The following is a 15,072-nucleotide window of genomic DNA, read 5'->3' on the forward strand; positions in this document are numbered from 1 at the left end:
GCCCTCCATGAGTAATTTTAATCACAATGAAAAAATAACAAACAAAAATCAACTATTACCCAACTTCCATAACTATACAGTGCAGCCACACCCATAGAATCTTCATGAGTGAAACCAAGTTCTTCACCCTCAAACATAACCCAATCCTCTAAATTCTTTTTTTATATATATTTATTTTTTAGCTGTAGTTGGACACAGTATCTTTATTTTATTTATTTATTTTAATGTGGTGCTGAGGATTGAACCCAGGGCCTCACACATGCTAGGTGAGCGCTCTGCCACTGAGCCACAATCCCAGCCCCTAAATTCTTTTTTTTTTAAATTTTTATTTATTTGTTTGTTTGTTTTGTGGTGCTGGGGATTGAACCCAGAGCCTTGTATATGCTAGAAAAGCACTTACCAACTGAGCTCTAACTTTTTAAATTCAATAACAATTTCCATTTCTTGACAAATTACAATTATTAATAATTCCATTAAAAATCCCAACAACAGGGACTGGGGTTGTGGCTCAGTGGTAGAGCACTTGCCTGGCACATGAGAGGCACTGGATTCAATCCTCAAGACCACATAAAAATAAAATAAAGGTGTTGTGTCCAGCGAAAACTAAAAAAATAAATAAATATTTAAAAAACTCTCTCTCTCTTTAAAAATAAATAAATAAATAAATAAAGGTATTGTGTCCATCTATAATAAGAAACATTTTAAAATATCTGCTAAATGGAAACTTTGAAAAAAAATCCCAACAACAAAGCACTTCAAATTATCAAATCAGACCCTCTAGTTTCAGGGTACCCTTCCATAGCTATAACTGTACTATACCCAAATATTACATTCCCCTTAAATAAATTTAAGAGACTATTAATCCTAAAAAAGACCCACCAAAATATAACACAATCCCACAACCAATCCTCCCTGCACTAATAATTAAACCCAACCCACCATGAATTGGTGAGGTTTTGAAGAAGATCTTGTGAAAAAAAAAAAAAAAAGTATACTTAAGGGCTGGGGCTGTAGCTCAGTGGCAGGACCACCCCATAGGTAGCATGTGTGAGGAACTGGGTTTGACCCTCAGCACCATGTAAAAATAAATAAATTAAATAAAGGCATGCTGTCCGTCAACAACTACAAAAGAATTTTTTTAAGTATACTTAATAAAAATATAGTATGTGTCATTATTCTCCATGGAATCTAACCATGACTAATGACATGAAAATCATCATTGTTATTCAACTATAGAAACTTTAATAACTAACATTCAAAAAACCTACCCCCTAATCAAAACTATCAACCACTCATTCACTGACTTACCAGTCCCATCTAAAATCTCGGCTTGATGAAGTTGTGGCTCCTTCCTAGGAGTATGCCTCATCATTCAAATTCTCATGGCATTTTTTTCTAGCCATAGTTATAAGTCCGATGCAATAACTACATTTTCTTCTATCACTCACATTTTCTGAGACATAATGTATGACTGACTCATTTGATTTCTACTTGCAAATGGAGCCTTCATATTGTTTATCTGTTTATTCCTACACATAGGCTTAGACCTTTACTATGACTTTTATACCTATTTTAAAACATTAAATGTCAGCTGGGTGCAGTGACACACACCTGTAATCCCATTGACCTGGGAGCTGAGGCTAGAGGATTGCAAGTTTGAGGCCAGCCTCAGCAACTTAGTGTAGACACTGTCTCAAAATAAAAAACAAAAAGGGCTTTCAACCCCCAAAATCAAAAAGAAAGAAAATCAACACATGACATATCAGAATTGTTCTTTATTCACAGTAAATAGCAACAGAATTTGTAGGCTACATACTACTGTAAGGATAAGTATCCTTCTGAGGGGAACCATAATTACTAATCTCTCAGCTATTACTTATATTAGTTTAGAATGAATCTGAGGTAGATTTTTTGTAGATAAAGCAACTCGAACACAATTCTTCACATTCCTCTTCATTTTACCATTCATTATTACAGCCCTAGTAATAGATCACCCATTATTCCTTTATGAGACAGAGTCAAGCAAATTCTATTTCACCCCTGTTGCCCTATTAAAGATATTCTAGGACCACTGTGTTTAGCCAGCCCTTCTGGCGTTCTGAAGCACACTGGAGGTGAGAACCTCTGCTGTAGAGGTGCTGCTGAAGCCAGGTCAGCCATCTTGCAGAAGGCTTCACCGTCTGGATGTGTCTTCTCTTGCTGTCCTTTAACTTGTTCTTGTAACCTCTATATTTCCTAAGGGCTAGCTAGATGTGTTTCAGATGAGAATTTTTCTGGCAAGGACATCCCCTAGGTGGCGCTGTGTACTTCATAATGCTGGCCCTCAAGCGACTCAGATGTCAGGTGCTAGCATTCTCAGTGACGCTGAGCAACATCTGGACCCAGGTGGTGATCACCTGCTCTTTCATTGTGACATTCCCTAGCAACCTTTCCCTAATGCTTTTAGCATCCACTGGTTTGCTTTGGCTGAACTAATTATTTCATGAGGGGTGGAAAATGTTGATTTGCTGGTGATTTGATTTGCTAATGCATCAGCCAGAATTATTCTCCAAAAGAAGAACTTGCTGTCTCCTGAGGCTCTTTGGTACCTGAAATACTGTTTGCACAGAGCAGGTGTGGTAGAAGAAATAATGATCCATCTTGGCGATTGTTCCATGAGGATTAGAAAGAATATGTTATTTCGTATTCTATAAATATTAATTATGTTGAGCTGGTCTGTGGTTTATAATGTTATTCAAGTCTTCTGTATACCTATGGATTCTTCACCTGCTTGTTCCATCAAACACTGAGAAAGGCGCTGGAGGTGTAACTCAGTGGTGGAGAGATTGCTCAGCATATGTGAGGTGTGGCATTCCATATTCAGCACAAACACACACAAGAACAAATCCTGAGAAAGGGAGTGTTGAAATCTTCTATTGTTATTTTGGATTTATGTATTTTTGTCATTCAGTTATACCAGCTTTCACCTCACAGATTTTGGAGCTCTGCTATTAGACATACACATATTTAGATTGTTATGTCCCTGATGAATTAACCCTTCCCTCTCCATTGTAATAATTCTGGTTCTAAAACTACTTTGCCTCAAGTGATGTGGACATTCCAAATTTCTTATGATCAATGTTTGCATGGATACATTTTTAAATATTTTTTTAGTTGTAGATGGACACAATGTCTTTATTTATTTTTATGCCTGTGCTAAGAATCAAACCCAGTACCCCACAAGCGCAAGGCAAGAGCTCTACCGATGAGCCACAACCCCAGCCCTACATGAATACATTTTTAGATTTATTTTTAACCTAGCTATGTCTTGTAGGTAGCATATAACTAGGTTATTTCCTCTGTCTCCCATTTGCTCTTCTTTCTTTCCATCTTTTCTTTTGAGGTCCTGGGGCTCAAACCCAGGGTCTCATACATGCTAAGTAAATGCTCTACCGCTGAGCTACAATATCCCAGCCCTGTTCTGTTTTCCTTTTCTCCCTTTTCCTGTTCTGTATTGAGTTTTTGTTTTGTTTTAGTATTCCATTTTATCTCCATTGGTTTATTAGCTATCCTCTATATCATTGTTTGCTGTAGACCTTACAATATGCTTGCTTTTTTTTTTTTTTTTCATTCCTGGGGATTGAACCCAGGGTGCTCTATCACTGAGCTACATCCCTAACCCTTTTTATTTTTTATTTTGAGAGATGGTCTCACTAAGTTGCTTAGCCTGGCCTCGAACTTGTCTCCTGTCTCAATCTCCTGAGAAAATATACATCTTTAATTTATCACATTATGCTTTTCTTTTCTTTTTCCTTTCTTTTCTAGTTTTCTTTTCAGGGTAGGGAGGTTTACCAGAGATTGAACCCTGGATCTCACACATGTTAATCACACACTCAACCACTGGGCTACATCCCCAACCTCCATCATGGTATAATCTTTTTTTTTGGGGGGGGGGTGTACCAGGGATTCAACTCAGAGGCACTCAACCACTGAGCCACATCCCCAACCCTATTTTGTATTTGGTTTAGGGTTGCTTAGCACCTCAGCACTGTTGAGGTTGGCTTTGAACTCATGATCCTCCTGCCTCCACCCCCCACCCCCGAGCCACTGGGATTATAGGAGTGTGCCACTGCGCCCAGCTACTACTATTAAATATCACATCACTTCACATGTAATGTGGAACTCACAAAACAGGCTGTTGTTCCTCTATATCTGCAGTTCAACCATCCTCATATGGAAAAATTGGGAAGGAAATGCATCTGTACTGAATGTGAACAAACTTTTTCCCTTGTCATTATTCCCTAAACAATACAATTATAATAATAATAAATAATAACTATTTACATTGTATTGGGCATTATAAATCATATAGAGATTATTTAAAGTCTGTGAGAGGATGTGCAAAAGTTACATGCAATAGCATGCCATTTTATGTAAGGGACTTGAGCATCCTTGGGTTTTGGTATCCTCCAATACCGGGGAGTCCTGGACACAATCCCCTTCTGATGCAGAAGACCATAGCACTTCCACCTGCGCCCCCACCGTCTTTATCATCATCCATGGTACTTCCATATAGCTTGTAAACCCCAATACATTGGTACTATTCTTGCTTTAAACAGTTGAATATCTTGTGAAGAAATTTTAAAAGAAGAGGGTCTTTTACGTTCACCCACATTTTTGCCATTCCTGACCCTGCCTTCCTTGTGCAGATCCAAGTTTTCATTGGATATCGTCTTCCTCCTGACTTAAGAACCGCCTTCAACATCCCTTGCTGACATTCCAGGCTGGATGTCAACAGATATCTTCAGCGTCTCTTTGTCTGAAAAGTTTTTATTTTTGCCTTCATTTAAGAAAATAATTTCGTCTGGTATAGAATTCTAGGTTGACAAGATTTCCTCTTTTCTTTCAGCATTTTAAAGATCTCATTCCCATTTACTTGGTTTCTGGTATGAAGTCTGTGAGTTCCTATCTTTGTTCCTCTCCACCGAATGTGCCTGTTTCTCCGACAGCTTTTAAAATCACTAGTTTTCAGCCATTTGGTTGTGTTGGGTCTTGGAATAGGTTTTCTTGGTGTTTATTTTGCTTGGGATTCTAGAATTGGTAGATTTATTGTTTTAATCCAACTCAGAAATTTCTCAGACTTTTTTTCATTTTAAAACAGATTTTGGGGGGTGGGGTTGTGGCTCAGTGCTAGAGCGCTTGCCTAGCATGTGTGAGGCACTGGGTTCGATCCTCGGCACTGCAAAAAAATAAATAAATAAATAAACAAAATAAAAGTATTGTGCCCATCTACAACTAAAAAATTTTTTTTGAAAAAAAAAATTGAGACAGACTCCAATTACATGGATGTTAGATGTCTTGATATTGTCCTACAAATAATTTTTCTCTTTTCTAAACTTCATTTTGAGGCACTATAGTACTGGTGTAGATAGCCTCTACCAAGGCTAATTTAGCCTCACACAGTAGACATGACCCTTCTGGGTCTCTGCTTAATGCCCCAGGAGGTCCCACATGACTGGTTGGTGGAAGCTTGAAGAATTCCTAGGTGCCTCCTTGTTTGTCTTATCAGTCGAGTCCTTAGCTTCCTCCAGCCTCATGGATTTTCCCCTTATGTCTGTGCAAGTAGATAAGACTCGGCGTGATGCTGACTCAGGACAATGTAGGACACTATGGTAGGGTAGTGTGTATACCCTTAGGTGATAGATGGGGCTATCTGGGCCCACCCAGCTTACCAGAGCTGGCTATGAACACTGCTCAAGAAGAACCCTAGAAATATTTCTGGAACTTTCTCTACATAGTTCTCTCCCCTCTGGTGTAGTGTCTCACACATTTGAGCCACCTTGACTTTTCTGAGCTCTGATCTCTCTCTCTCTCTCTCTCTCTATATATATATATATATATATATATATATATATATAATGAGTTCACAATGATAGTTCTGATTCAAACATTACACGGAAGGATTTTAACTTACTTTCTTTGATTTATTCTTGCATTTCTTTTATCTGTCCCTAAAAATCCTACTTCCTAATTACATCAACCTAATTCTATGGTATATATCAAATAATTTCCAAATAATAATGTAGATATTATTCGCAACAAGAAGACTGCAGAATGAAGTATGGAATTCTCTTTTGTCCTTAGAGTGCATTCCACTAAGAAAGAAGAATCAAAGTGCGCCGTTTTAAAATCCCTTCATGTAATTCTCTGTGTGTCTGTGCTCATGTGCTCATGTGTGCATATGCATGATTATGTCACCAACTTGGTCTATAGTCTTAGTTTCTTTCAGATTGTTTTTTGACTCTTAGAGAATTGTTGTTTCCATCTTTTACATAATTTTGTTTTTCAAATGATTATAATATTTACATGATGACAAAATCAAAATTCTATGAGGCACTCAAAGAATCCTTGCCCCCCTGCTTCTTACCACTGTTTCTTTCTCTGCTTATACACAGTCTGTTAGTTTGGGGTTTAACCCTCCAGGGTTCCTTTTGACAACATAAGCAAATACGTGTTTGCATATATATATATACACATATATTCATGTATGTTCGAGTTGTATTCCTTTCTTATACAAAGGTAGAATGCTACATGCTTATTGTACACATTCTCTTTGTCAGTAATATTTCAAAAAACCCACTCTATACCAGTATTTAGCACTGTCCCTCTCTAGAACCTGTAGTTACCTAGTGCTCCGTTGTGCAGCTAGATCATTGTATTCACCCAGATCCTGTATCATTTGGTGGTTTCCCCTGCCCCGGCCTGCCCCCACTGTCACTGCTTCCAAGTTCCCATGATGTAAATCTATGGACAAAGGGTGGCAATTGTTCTGCTGGGGTCGAAGATCAGAGATGGGGAACCCAGAGACTTTTGTCACACAGCGCCTGCCAAGCAGACTGTTGCTGGTGGGAGAATGGGATTTCTTTTCAGAAAGTAACATTTTTCTTGCTGAAACCTGGTTTGCTTTCCCTATCAATGCAGATCTGGAAAAATTTGCCACATCTGAAGGCAGTAGTGATATACGGAGAATCTCCTCCAAAGAAGATAACCAATGTGTATACGGTAGGGTAGTGTGTATACCCCTGGGTGACAGGTGGGGCTGTCTGGGACCACCCAGATGATCTGGACTGGTTGCTCTCCCCCACCTGGCCACAGATGGAAGAATTCATGGAGCTGGGGCGAGAGATATCCGAAGAGACCCTGGACACCATCATCGATGCTCAGCAGCCCAACCAGTGCTGCGTACTAGTGTACACGTCGGGCACCACTGGGAACCCCAAGGGTGTGATGCTGAGTCAGGACAATGTAGGACAGATGGCAAGATGGGCGGCTTGGGTGGCTCTGTCCCAATAACTTCTGGGGAGGTTCTCAGCTCAGGAAGCTGGGATAAGTAAGAGCCCACAGGTCTATGGTCCAGACTGAACACAGAAATGGGGAGGGGAAAGAGTGAGGGGAGGCCATCCCTGGAGGTTTGTTTCCAGGAACTGCAGAATGACCTGGGAGGGTAGCCACTCAGTGGGTCCCCAAAAAAGTAGCTCCAAGTCCCCAGCATGGCTACAGTTGTGAGCACTGCCAGAGATGGCTGTGAACACTGCTGGGGCCCATCTGCCTGCCCTCCAGATCACGTGGACAGCACGATTTGGCAGCCAGGCTGGTGACATCCAGCCAGCGGAAGTCCAGCAGGAGGTGGTGGTCAGCTACCTGCCCCTCAGCCACATTGCTGCTCAGATCTATGACTTGTGGACAGGCATCCAGTGGGGAGCGCAGGTCTGCTTTGCTGAGCCCGATGCCCTGAAGGTCAGTCTGCCTCTCTGCCATGTGGGTGTCCAGTGTATGAGCAAGAGCATGCCTGATCCATACTCCAATCTGGGACCTTGCGTGTACATCTGTGGGTCTGCTGGTTCCTTGTACATTTATCTGGCAGAATTCTCCCAGCTGCAAATTGCATAGCCTGACTCCAATGACCAAACAAATAGGGAAACTGATGGCTTTACAGTAAGTTGAGTCAGAATGGTTTGCTGGGTCTATAGCACCATCAAGGAGACCTCCTCAGAGGAGGATCATGAGATGATCATAGGTGGCCACAGCCCCTCCCTGTATTCCCGCTGCATAAACTACACCTATTCTTTGGATTCTTATTTTAACCATGAGAGAAGTTTCCCAGAAACCCTTCAGCAGGCTTTCCTCCCAGCATCTGGGTGGCCCACACAATGCCACATGTCCTCAGGACCATGTTCAATCCTAAAGCATTTGCTACTCAGAGGAATGAGGTTATTAGATTTAAGTTAGACAAACAAAGAGTCACCAACCTCGGGGGCAGAAAGAGACCAAGGTACTTCTGAAGCACCTGGCCATCTGGTACCCAAATGACACCAAGTTCCTATTAGTGGAGTGTGAGGGGACAACTGTTGAGCCACAGCCAATAGCCCGTGCTGCAGGCTGGGTGTGGGTGTGTGCAGCAGCTGCGCTGTGTAGTGTGTGCACACCTGATCAGATGCAGGACCCAGCTGGCCCTGAACCAGAGGCCTGACTCTCCCAATTGGTGAACAGGGGAGCCTGGTGAACACACTGCGGGAAGTGGAGCCCACCTCCCACATGGGTGTGCCACGCGTGTGGGAGAAGATCATGGAAAAGATCCAGGAGGTGGCGGCTCAGTCCGGCTTCATCCGTCGTAAGATGCTGCTGTGGGCCATGTCGGTGACCTTAGAGCAGAACCTCACCTGCCCTACCAGGTACAGAGGGCCAGGGGATAGGAGCCAGCAGGGGTGGCTCACAATCTAGTATACACCAAAGATCCAATAGGCTCATCCCAGCCCCAGGGGCCTGTAAGTTCTGAGGACCCCTGCGCAGAGGCCACATCAACAAGTGGGACTTGCACTCCTTTACTCATTGCAGCCCTTATGGGGACAGTTGGCATCTTGGGTTCTGGATGGGAAGACTGTCTCCCTCTAAAGAGAAGTCCACCTTCCTGGCAGCAGCCTACCAGTCTCCTGAGGTCCCTTGACCTCGATAGGTGGGGATAGAAGAGCCCACTGTTATGAAGGTTCATCCCTTCCAGCCTTCTCAGGCATCCCACACGACCACTCAGACCTCTCCTTAACCCCCAACCCGTGTGTGTGTGAGTGTGTGTGTGTGTGTGTGTGAGAGAGAGAGAGAGAGAGAGAGAGAGACAGACAGACAGACAGACAGACAGACTATGGCTTGAACGCTGTACCACTGAGTCACATCCTCGGCCCTTTCTTTTTTTTTCTTTTGAGATGGGGTCTCGCTAAGTTGCTCAAGGCCTCACTAGGTTGCTGAGGCTGGCTTTAAACTCACAATCCTTCTGTCAGCCTCCCAAGCCTTTGGGATTACAGGCATGCACCACAGTACCTGGCTCTTTTAATTTTTTATTTTGAGACAGGGTCTTGCTAAGTTTCCCAGGCTGGATTCAAACTTGCAATCCTGACTGCCAAGTCTCTGGAATTGTAGGCATACACCACCGTGTCTGGCATTCCCACCCTTTCTGATTGCTTTTTAAATTCTCACAAAGTACTGTTACATGGGTAACCGTATAAATCTAGTGAGGTTTCAATTTTAAATAGCAATAGTTTCTGTTACTAGTATGTTTATGAAACAGTATCATGTTTCATGAGAATTGTGGACACATCTATGCACCTACAGCTTCATTTATACACATGAAGTGAATATGCGTGCAAATATCTGTGGACCTCAAATAGGATCATACTTGTGTGTATAATTATACCTGTGTGTCTGTGAATATAGACTTAAAATCTCTGTATGTGTGTGTTATAGGGTTGCAAATATGCATGCATCTGGATTGTTGCCTGTGTATCTGTATACAGCTGAACCTGCTTATCTGATTTCCTGGCTCAAGGCATATTTGCCCAAAACTATATGTATTTGCATCTTCATTTTCATACAAGGATATGGCAGGGCCAATATTCAAATTATTTAACAACAGGTTCAGCATTGACATCAACAATTAGAATAGACAACCAGAATGGCTGTGCCAGTATATACACATGGAATACACACCCTTTCACATGACTGTGTGTTCCCTTTCTTCCATGGACCATTCTTCCTCTCCCACCAGTGATCTGAGGCCCTTCACAACCAGACTGGCAGATTACCTGGTGCTAGCCAAGGTCCGTCAAACACTGGGCTTTGCCAAGTGTCAGAAGAGCTTCTACGGGGCTGCCCCCATGACTGCAGAGACACAGCGCTTCTTCCTGGGCCTCAACATCCGCTTATATGCGGGTTATGGCCTCAGTGAGACCACAGGCCCCCACTTCATGTCCAGCCCCTACAACTACCGGCTCTATAGGTGAGGTCCCAAGCTGTAACATGTACGTATGCCCGCATGTCCCTGATGACACCCATGTGTGCCTACCTATTGAGTGCCCCAAGAGCTGGCTCTTCTTTCCACACTGGACATCTGGCCCCTGGGCTGGGAGCTTCCAAGAGCCAACATCATCATCTTGGGCCAGGCCCCTTGCTTGTCCTCCTTGGTGCAGTGGGGTCTTTTCCATTATGACATGTGGATCTATGGTTGAAAACAGCCTTAACAGCTCAAGCATCCCCTGAACAGTCTTCTCTTGATGAAGGAAGGTCCTTCCCCCATTGCCTCCAGTAGAACGGGGTGTATTGGAGGGGGTCCCAGGAGAGCTGATGGCCAGGCTCCAGTTGAGGTGGGAGCCAGGGGTCAGGGCCAGCCTTCCAGTACGCAAGGAAGGCAGTCAGGGCTGGGGAGTGGTGTGAAGGCTTATCTACTGTGCTCCAATTCCTCCCTCCCTGGCCGGCCTATCACAGAGCTCCAAATTCTAACATTAGCATTTCATTCATTTATTCATTGAAAAACCTTTAGCTGGCCCTATCGGCTCTAAGTCCCCCATTAAACCCCCAAAACCCTGGCAGGGGATACCTGGTCATCAGTGAAGACTGAGAGGTTGGGGACTTGAGGCTCCCTAATGGGATCCTCTGACCCCCTCCTGCCCACCTCTCCACCTCAGCTCAGGTAAGGTGGTGCCAGGCTGCAGGGTGAAGCTGGTGAATGAGGACACTGAGGGCATTGGAGAGATCTGCCTGTGGGGCCGCACCATCTTCATGGGCTACCTGAACATGGAGGACAAGACGTGTGAGGCCATAGACTCTGAAGGCTGGCTGCACACAGGTGACACTGGCCGCCTGGACACCGATGGCTTCCTCTACATCACTGGGCGCCTCAAAGGTGAGCCCCCATGGCAGCTGCAGCTGGGCACTGGAGGCCACAGTGAGGTATGGGAGAAATTCTGCTTCCACCATTATTCATACCTGCTACCTGCATTGAGCCCTTATTACGTGCCACACATTTCCTGACATAATTTTACTCTATTTACTCTCCACTAGGGCAGGGACTATTACTACCCTGCCTTAATGAGGACATCCAGAGAGGTTAAGTAACTTACCCAAGATCACCTAGCTGGTAAATGGTAGAGCTGGATTTACATTTCTGAGAGAAACAAGGCAAGGGCAGGTGCAGTGGTGCACACCTGTAATTCCAGCAACTCTGGAGGCTGAGTCAGGAGGATAGCAAGTTTGAGACCAACCTAGCAATTTTGTGAGACATTTAAAAAAAATTAAGATTTTTTTAAAAATGAAAAGGAGCTAGGGATGGAGCTCAGCGCCTCTGGATTTAATTTCCAATACCCTCCCCCAAGAGAGAGAGCAAAAAGGCAAGACCTTCAGAACATTCAAGGCATTAATCTTATGTAGTTTTATATGCAAACATAGATGTGATAGAGAATAACACACAAATCAAATATTAGATTTAAAGTAAAACATTAAACTTCAAAGAATTATCCTGTGGAGAAAGGAAAGTAAATTGGAGATTCCTTCACGGAAAGATGTTTCCATCCTATTGCCCAAATGGGTGTCATTCCCCTAGCACCAACAGGGGAATCCCATAGCCCCATTTCACAGGGGAAATTGTTGCAGGTAATAGAAATGCAATTTTTTTTGTTGGTAGTTGGCCTCATATCAAATGACTTTGATGAGTTCACATAGTAGTTCAGTACTGTGTGTCTTACTTTAAATTTCCTATGGACACAATTATATCATCTGTATATAATAACAGTTTTATTTCTTTCTTTCATCCCTTGTGAATTTTTCTTGCCTTATTGCACAGGTTAGCGCCTCTCTCCAGAGGAATGTTGAACAGAATTGGCAACAGTCAAGTTGGGGGTATAGCTCAGTGGTGAGTGCATGCACACATGCACAAGGCACTGGGTTTGATTCCTAGCACTAAGGGAGAAAAAAAAAAGTGATGGGGGTTATTTGTTTTAGTCCTGATCTCAGAGGGAAAGTTCTCAACATTTTATCATTAAGTATGTTTGCTATGGATTTTTTATAGGTATTCTTTATCAGATTTAAAAAGTTTCTTTCCATATTTCACCTGCTTAGGGTTTTTATCACTAATGGTTGGGCAGAAGGATGCTAGAAGAGCTCTGAGAAGGGTGAGGTCAGTGTGGCTGGGAGAGTTGGAGAAGGCTTCTTGATGGAGGCAACGGAGCTGGACAGATGGGAAGGGAGGAGGACATACCGAGAGAGACACAAGGACAGCAAGAAGCACCATAGCAGAGTGGGTTTGGACTTTTGGAACTGGACTGGATTTAAATCTTAGCTCTACCACTTATTGGTATGTGATCTTAGAAAAGTTACTGAACCTCTCTGTACCTTAGTTTCCTCATCTGCAAAATGATAAGACAGCCTCCCTCTTAGTCTTATTTCGAGGATTGAGTGAATGACTGTTGAAGCATCTAGCATGGTGACTGGTGTGTGGCGAGTGCCATGTGAGTGATGGAGAGGTGGTAAAGCACAGGGAGGGAGGGGAACAACACAGCTATTCAGAGGATGGGGTAGGAGGACTGTTTAAGAACAGAAGGGGCCTGGGGCTACACTGTCTGAGCAGGCAAAGTCTTGAAAGATGAGCTGAAGAGTGGGAATACTGGGTGGGCAGTTGTCCTCTGGGAAACTGCTGCCATTCCCCAGCAGGCACGAGGTGCTTTGGAGAGCCTGGCCCTGCCTCTTCCTCCAGAGGCATCCCCAGCAGTGCTTCCTGTTCTCCCAGCCTCCCAGGCTGTGACTCAGGTCAGGTCATGTTTAGCCAGGGCACCTGGACTATAGGCTATGCTGCAGCCTGGTCTTGCTTCCCCAGAATTGATCATCACTGCCGGAGGGGAGAATGTACCCCCTGTGCCTATTGAGGAGGCTGTGAAAATGGAGCTGCCCATCATCAGCAATGCCATGCTGATCGGGGACCAGAGGAAGTTCCTGTCCATGCTGCTCACCTTGAAGGTATGTGTGGGGTGGACACTGCTCTGGAGGAGCAGCTGGTAGGTGCTCTAAGGGTTGGGCCTAGCAGAATCTGCATTCAGCCCAGGAGACGTCTGGATCTCAAGGCTTTTTGTTCTGGAATCACTGCAGTCAGTGCCACTGGCACTCCAGGAGCAGTTATACACAGGTAAATTCCTCTGTCCCCAACAGGCCAGTGCATTTCATTGTGCAAAGTGCTGCTGCCCATCTGCATTCCTTGCAGCAAGGATTCAGGCTCCCAGGGCTGCAGACAGGCAGGAGGATAGCCCCGTTTCACAGATGACTTCATTGAGGTCTCTCTCAGATCACATTCCCTTCCACCACACCACAGGGCCCAACCTGGTGACATCCAGCTCATTATAGACCCATATCTCTGAAATAGCTCACAGTGGTCCACACCTCTGCTTTTAGCAATAAGACCTCCAAGATCATGGGTTGTGTCCTATAGAGCAAGGCTTGGTCTTCATCTGTCCTCTGGCTTTTCAGTGCACCCTGGACCCAGACACCTCTGACCCGACTGATAATCTGACTGAACAAGCTGTGGAGTTCTGCCAGAGGGTGGGCAGCAGAGCCAGCACCGTGTCTGAAATCGTGGGGAAGAAGGATGAAGCTGTGTATCAGGCCATTGAAGAGGGGATCCAGAGGGTCAATGCCAATGCAGCAGCCCGGCCCTACCACATCCAGAAGTGGGCCATTCTCGAGAGGGACTTTTCCATTTCAGGAGGAGAGTTGGGTAGGTTTTTCTTTTTCGTTATTCCAGGGGCTGTGTGGGAAGACAGTGGCTATGGCAGTGCTGGGAAGTAGCCGTGGGCAGTGGGTCTCAGACAAGGCTTTGGATGACACCATCTCTCTCCTGTGGGAGAACAGCGATTACTCAGTGCACGGACTTGTGGTTTTATAGAATCTGTAGAATATCCAATAGGCCCTGTGTCTATGGGTTCTTCAACCTGTGAACTCAACAGACCACAAGTGAAAAATTTCGGGAAAAAAAAATATGTCTGTATTGAACATGTACAGTACATGCTTTCTTTCCTGTCACTATTCCATAAACAATACAGTGTAGCAACCATTTACACTGTATCTGGTATTTTATGTAATCTAGAGATGATTTAAAATATATAGGATGTGCATAGGTTATATGCAAATAGTACATCATTTTATATAAGGACCTAAAAACATTTTCAGACTTAGGTATTCAAAGGGGCTCCTGGAAACAATCCCCCATGGATACAAAGGCATGTATTCATTTACGAGACAATTGCAATAAATTGAGGATCTGGAATGGGTAAGGTGCATGTGGTTTACAACACTTTATTAGGCACTGGAAAATGTAGTCTTTTCCAACCTATTCCTGGAAGTGACATCACATCGCTTCCTGTTTTTCAAGGTCACACAGACCTGGGTGCCTTGGAACACGGCAAGGGGTGTGATGCAGAGGGGGGCCCACTGTCTTGGAGGTGGGATATTCAGCTGCTCTTCAATACCTGTCTGGCTTCCTGAGTTAGGGGACTCACTAAGTCTGCATCTTTGACATACACCTCAGTTATCAGAGCCTGGCTCTCATGCATTTCTTCCAATTTCTCTTTTAGGTCCCACCATGAAATTAAAACGGCTCATAGTTCTGGAGAAGTACAAAGATATTATCGATTCCTTTTACCAAGTGCAAAACAAGTAATCAGGAGTCATCCCTGTGGTTTCTACTGAATAGATGGCAGGCTTTTCCAGCATTCTCCTGAGCTC

The 15,072-nt window shown here is 43.9% G+C and overlaps 1 protein-coding gene across 1 annotated transcript in view; it reads left to right on the top strand.

The window, feature by feature from the left end:
* Positions 1–15,007, top strand: part of Acsbg1 (acyl-CoA synthetase bubblegum family member 1) — a 53,737-nt gene extending 38,730 nt beyond the window's left edge. Inside the window, exons 6-14 of the mRNA XM_026400542.2 lie at positions 6,961–7,041; positions 7,135–7,284; positions 7,600–7,776; positions 8,530–8,711; positions 10,076–10,306; positions 10,992–11,209; positions 13,175–13,314; positions 13,819–14,065; positions 14,922–15,007. Of these exons, the coding sequence (XP_026256327.1) occupies positions 6,961–7,041; positions 7,135–7,284; positions 7,600–7,776; positions 8,530–8,711; positions 10,076–10,306; positions 10,992–11,209; positions 13,175–13,314; positions 13,819–14,065; positions 14,922–15,007 (1,512 nt within the window). The remainder of the gene's footprint in view (positions 1–6,960; positions 7,042–7,134; positions 7,285–7,599; positions 7,777–8,529; positions 8,712–10,075; positions 10,307–10,991; positions 11,210–13,174; positions 13,315–13,818; positions 14,066–14,921) is intronic.
* Positions 15,008–15,072: the final 65 nt, after the last annotated feature.

This window comes from Urocitellus parryii, chromosome 6 (genome assembly GCF_045843805.1).
Source record: "Urocitellus parryii isolate mUroPar1 chromosome 6, mUroPar1.hap1, whole genome shotgun sequence".
NCBI lineage: Eukaryota > Metazoa > Chordata > Mammalia > Rodentia > Sciuridae > Urocitellus > Urocitellus parryii.